The sequence below is a fragment of the Sinocyclocheilus rhinocerous genome, unplaced genomic scaffold (assembly GCF_001515625.1).
Source record: "Sinocyclocheilus rhinocerous isolate Xijiao unplaced genomic scaffold, SAMN03320098_v1.1 scaffold2051, whole genome shotgun sequence".
In the NCBI taxonomy this organism is placed as follows: Eukaryota; Metazoa; Chordata; class Actinopteri; order Cypriniformes; family Cyprinidae; genus Sinocyclocheilus; species Sinocyclocheilus rhinocerous.
In genome coordinates this window covers 64,028-70,287 of record NW_015662256.1, presented here as the reverse complement: position 1 = coordinate 70,287, position 6,260 = coordinate 64,028, and the positions used below count along the sequence as shown (strand labels likewise).

Genomic DNA, 6,260 nt, shown 5'->3' with positions numbered 1-6,260 from the left:
ATGACAGATGACGGAACGTATCATTTGCACGTGCTTTTGAGTCTTGAGAACTCACTCGCGCGCTCTCATTTTCTGTGCGCCCACAGATCGCGATAAGGAGAGTGACAGCTAATAATAATTATTAAGCGAGTTTGCCAATGAGAGTGCGCGAGTGAGTTCTCAAGACTCAAAAGCACGTGCAAATGATACGTTCCGTCATCTGTCATCGCGTTATAAGCGCAGAACCTGCAGGAATGAGTACAACTGTTATTAACAGCCGCAATCCCGCGCCGAAATTCAAGTTCTGCTCTGTGTTCTCTGCTAATAACCCGACTGTGAATGATGCGAGCTGCGTCACTATGTTGTCACTGAGAAGCTGCAGCCGTAGCGGGGAATGATTTTTTTTTGTGCCGGCAGAACAACAACCACAATGCGCTACATATTTCTTTTCCCCTCTTTTTTTTTCCAATTGACGGAAATCTGTCGTAGCGATGGAAAACTTTAATCCCTGCATAAACAAAATTTATTTCAAATTTAATTCAAGCACTTTCAAGGACCTATGTTTGTTTTCAAGTACTTTCCAGGCCTTGAATCCATAGGTCTGAAATTCAAGTACTTTCAAGAAGCGTGGGAACCCTGCAAGAAGCAAGTGAAACTGGCCAACCTTGAGCAAGCAATCTTGAACTGAAAGGACCTGAAAAGCCATTTTTTATGAAATATGGCAATTTTGTTCTGCAAAAGCCATTTAGCCGCTGAACAAACATCCTGAATAGATATCCCTTTAGACCATGCCCATGACGAGGCATGCCTCTCGTAGAGTGGGCTTGCACACCAGTCGGGCCTGTTTTTTTTTTACATTCTGTGATTAATAAGCCAGAGCTACCACATCCACAATCCAGTGGGATAGCCTCTGTTTTCGATAAAGGCATTCCCTTGGTGCGGCTGCCATAACATACAAAAAGCTGTTCAGTAGGGCTACTATCAAGATATACCTTGACTTCAATACCAGTTACTGAACGATAATTTTTTATACCAATTTTTCCGTTTTTTATACAAAAAAAATCAGTTTTAACAAGATTATATTACCTCAAATTGAAGTTAAATGAGATTTATAGTTTTCAGTTTCCACATCTTTTAGGCTACATTTACACTAGTGTTTTTTCGTTTTAAAATGCATAGCTTAGACAGAAACATAATTTCTATTCATCTTCCAATAATTTACTGATGAGCTGCTGCCAGCCTGTGTTTTCTCTTACGTGATCACTGTTCTGACTCAGAGGAAGCTCATTCGCTGCTTATATGTCAATTATATTATGCGAGGGGGTCTGAACTCAACAGAATTAGCCATTCAGGTTAGCGATTTATGAACGCCACCGCTGCCATGTTGTCCAAGCGAACGAGAACATGCTTGTGACAGACCTAAGTGTAGAAACACTTAAAAGACAGGTGAACTGCTCTGAGCACCAGGCAGTTCCAGGTAGGTCATCAGGTACCTTTTCTCGGTTTCTGTCCAGGCACGGAATGCCAGGTAACCATCGCACAAGGCTGCCGTCGTAAAAGGCTACGTTTCTCCAGAGGGCCAACACTTCTAGGCATTTGCAAGTCACCAAGATGCTCGTTGAGCTTGAGCGTGGAATGCAAGCTTTCAACCATAGTTGAAGTGGTTGCATGTGAAGCAGTCCCAACCTGCCAGATATTGTTACAGTGCTCGTAATGCTGGGGTGTTTTGGAGTCTGCACGCCAGTCAGCATTACACCGTTGAAACGGGGCAATCTGTGTCTATTATATGGAGCTCATCTCTTAAGGCAAGGGTCAAGAGAAAATAATTCTGATTCCTGTATTCTCTCTTCCAGCTTGTTGCACCGCACAGTGGAACAATCATAGCACAAAGACAACCAGTGAAACCCCTAGAAGAGTAAAATAGCGGGTAGACTTTATTGTCTATCTGACTATAACGCTATGCGGCACATTCCTCGTGCCGAAAACGGATGGCATTTCGGCCACAAGCTCTCTGGTTTAGCAGCTGGCTCAGGCTCTATGCAAGAGTCTGAAGCTGGGCTACACAACAGTGCTATGCAGAGGAAGATCACTGAAAACAGCGGCACAGCCAGTGTATCATAAAAGGGATATGAGCGCTGATATCGTCAGTGTACACATTGGCTAATGCAAGCAACACCACACACCTATATGAAAAACAGTAGCACAGCCGGTGTTTACTATCAAAAGGCGACACACGGTGGTAGTTCCAGCATGTATAGCAGTTAGTGTAGGCAATAATACACACCTAAGTGTGGAACAGCGGCACAAGTCGGCAGCATCGGTTAGTGTAGGCAACACGAGTGTAGGTGCTCATCATAGAAGGGCAACAAGCAGCTGTAACGTCGACCAATATAGCGGTCAGTGTAAGCAACTGTATGAAGATAGTGGCACAGCCGGCGCTCATCACAGAAAGGCAACGCATGGTGGCAGCGCAGCATATAGCGGTCAGAGTAAGCAACACTACACATCTGTATGAAAGATAATGGCACAGCCAGTGCTTATCATAGAAGAGTAACACGCTGTGGCCGGCAAATATAGCAGTCAGCGTAGCAACACTACCTACCTGAAAGACAAAGAAGGGCACCGCACGATGGCAGCGCCTGCTTATATAGTTGTCAGTGAAGCAACACTATAAATCTGCATGAAAGACAGCAGCACAGCCAGTGCTTATCATATAAAGCAACGCACAGCATCAGCGCTGGCATATATAGTGATTAGTGTAAGCAACACTACATACCTGTAAGAAAGACAGCAGCACAGCCGGTGAATATCATAAAGATAACGCATGGTGGCAGCGCCGGCATGTATATAGTGGTTATTGTAAGCAACACTTACACATCTGTATGAAAGACAGCAGCACAGCCAGTGTTTATCAAAGAAGGGCAGCGCACAGTGGCAGCGCCGTCGTACATAGCGTTCAGTGTAAACAACACTGCTTTGTACACAACAGCTTGCCACTGGGTCGGTGGTTGTTTATATGATTTAGTAAGTGGCTGAAATAATTTGCGCACTGGCTGGCAAAATGCTGCACTGAGGCGGGGCATTGTTATGTATCGTGTGAGTGAAACGCCTTGGCTGTATATTTTGTGCTTTGTACAATACAGAACGCCACTGAGAAGGGGCTGTTTATATCGTAAGCATGTTCAGAGCGCAGTGGGTCAGCGGGAACTGTGCCAGCATATGAGGCCTTTGCTGCAAACCTCACATTCTGCAAACCATCCCGATGGGTCCCATGCAGATCGAGCAAACCTAAATGATATTTTCAATCCATTGTCCACTGGAACAAGTAAGGTGATCAGTGAAGCGTATTCCATAATCCTCTTTTGGCGATGAATCAACGGCAAAGACTTAAGCATTTATAATGAAGGAGAAAGGTTCTGATGAAATGCCGCTCAGCGCCGCTTATATAGGGCGCTTTACCGTCCCCTTTTTTGCCATTGGCCATTGCAATGCAATGGCGTTAAGCGAATAAGGCTTCAGTATTTGAGGAGAAAGGTGTTTCCCCAAAGCGTCAGCTTACGCTGTACGCAACATCAAGAGACCCTCTCGAAAGGGAACAAAGTGCAGTAAAGGTAAAAAAAAAAAAAAAATGCTACAAACCAGCCTGTTTGTGATTATGATAATACATTAAAACAATAAGATATCAAACACCAGTTTGCAACAAGCAGCATACCAAAGTGTTTTTGCACTGATAAAATCACTGGAAACATTGCACATTCAAGACTGATTTTACATTAAAAAATGTTTTTTGTTTTTTTTGATAGTCCACGTTCTACTAACTTTGCAGCTACATGTCAACTAGTAGTCAGAGTATTAGTAGGCTGTCTGCTTAAAATCTGCTAACAACTTTATTTTGATGGCCATTCTACTAACTATAACTTTGCTAGTATATACCAACTTAATGTACTAACCTTAACCTAACAGCCTACTAATAGTCTAATGAGATTTATTTGACATGTAGTTATAAATAAATGAGAGTTAACTGACATGTAGTTGCAACTTTACTTATAATTAGTACAGTGTCTAAAGTGGACTATTGAAATAAATAATTTAACCAAAATATAACATTTATACTATCTGACGAAATGGTTAGAAATGAGTTAACCATACATTTTTTGAGTATTATTATGATTGTGCAAAATGACAAATTATATTGACGTTATAAGGAATATATGAAGCAGATTTTTTTTTTTTACTTTCTTTTAGTTTTCTATTCTAGTTTTCAGCCAAAATGTTCATTTTCATTCCTTGAATAATTTCTATTCTCTTTCAAAAACTCCCCAGGCATGTTATTCAAGGACCAAAATGAGCATCTCATCACAGCGTAAATGTACTGAATTATGTACTGGTTTTACTGTCCTTAAAACTTGCTTCTGGCTATAATCCATAATCCATAATAATGCTTCCTCCAGTGGAGAAGTCCATCCCCTGTTGACCTCACACATCAAAATCATATTTGTTTTGAACCGTTTGGGCTTGTAAATGTTGCTTGATCTGTGCATATGTCTCTCCTGATTCAGATCAGATGACTTTTTCACTGGAGAAAGCAATATTATGGATTAGCATATTAATTAGCAGCATTTGTAAGCTAAAAACATCTTAATGATGGATTTGTTTCTTACAAACACAAAGCAGTTTTTTCTTCACAAGAATTTAGTTGATGAACTATCGTTAATTGTGATGTTTTAATCAGCTGTTTTGACTCTTATTCTGACAGCACCCATTCATTTATAAAGAATATCTCTTTGGATTTGAGACTTTAGTCTTTGCAACTTTACAGATCTTCTTTATGCACCAAGAGCTTGTAACACTCTAAAGAGAAAGGAAAAAATGAAATCGCATCATATGACCCCTTTAATGCTAAATTTCTCCAAATCCGTTACCATAAAGAAACAAACTCATCTACATCATGGTTGCGGCCTTTGGGTGAGTACATTTCCAGTTAATTTTCATTTTTAGGTAAATTATTAATTGAACAGAAGACTCTCACAGTATCGTTAAGACACTCACGGCGTGTGCAGCTGTACGGCGTCGACAGGCCTCTGTTCATGACCAGCAGGGTCCCCTGTAGGCCGGGCCCCTGTAGCGTCACCTCGATCTTCTCTGTCCGCGGATACAGAGATCTCTGACGTACCTGCTCTTTAGAGAACAGAGCACTGCGATGACTGCGCAGTTCTGCAGATGAGAGGCATGCAGCCGCTGCACTAGATGCTCGACCTGCAACACATTTACATTCATTCATTACGAAGATGCCATCAATGATGTCTATGTATTGACTAGTGAAAATTACTGCTCATCACAATTATGTGTTAGTATTATTTACTGTATTAGTATTATATATATGCAATATTAAATTAGTATTCTATTATAATGTATTTTCAAATGTAATTTTCTAATTTTAATGTACTACAGCAAATCAGCATAACTACAGTATCTATCTATATATATATGTGTGTGTGTGTGTATATATATATATATATATATACTGTATATACACTGCTGTTCAAAAGTTTAGGATCAGTAAGATTTTTACTGTGTTTTAAAGAAGTCTCTTCTGTGCATTAAGGTTGCATTTATTTGACCAAAAATACAGGAAAAAACTATAATATTGTAAAATATTATTACCATTTAAAATCATGGTTTTCTATTTTAATATACTTTAAAATATCATTTATTCCAGTGATCAAAGCTGAATTTTCAACATCATTACTCCAGTCTTCAGTTTCACATGATCCTTCAGAAGAAATCATTCCAATATGCTGATCTGTTATCAATGTTGGAAGCAGTTGTGCTGCTTAATATTTTTTTTGGAACATGTGATACTTTTTTCAGGATTCTTTGATGAATAAAATTAAAAAGAACAGCATTTATTTAAAACAGAAATCTTTTCTAACAATAAAAGTCTCTATTATCACTTTTTATCAATTTAACACATCCTTGCTGAATAAAAGCATTCATTTCTTTCAAAAAATACAAAATAAAAAAATACTGACCCAAAACTTTTGAATGGTAGTGTATATTGATACAAAAGATTTCTATTTTGAATAAATGCTGTTCTTTTTAACTTTTTATTCATTAAAGAATCCTGAAAAAAAGTATCACACAGGTTCCAAAAAAATATTATAAGCAGCAAAACTGTAATAATGCTCTAATAATGCTGAAAAAACTGTAATAATGCTGATGAAAATTCAGCTTTGCATCACAGGAATAAATTATATTTTAAAGTATATTAAAATAGAAAA

General features: G+C 39.0%; 1 protein-coding gene across 2 annotated transcripts in view; it reads right to left on the bottom strand.

The window, feature by feature from the left end:
- mrpl39 (mitochondrial ribosomal protein L39) overlaps window positions 1-6,260 on the bottom strand; it is a 20,775-nt gene that overhangs the window by 8,730 nt on the left and 5,785 nt on the right. Inside the window, exon 2 of one of the 2 annotated variants that reach the window (XM_016538061.1) lies at window positions 5,029-5,235. The exons of the other annotated variant lie outside the window; for it this stretch is intronic. Coding sequence (XP_016393547.1) covers window positions 5,029-5,235 — 207 coding nt within the window. The remainder of the gene's footprint in view (window positions 1-5,028; window positions 5,236-6,260) is intronic. 2 annotated transcript variants of the gene reach the window in all.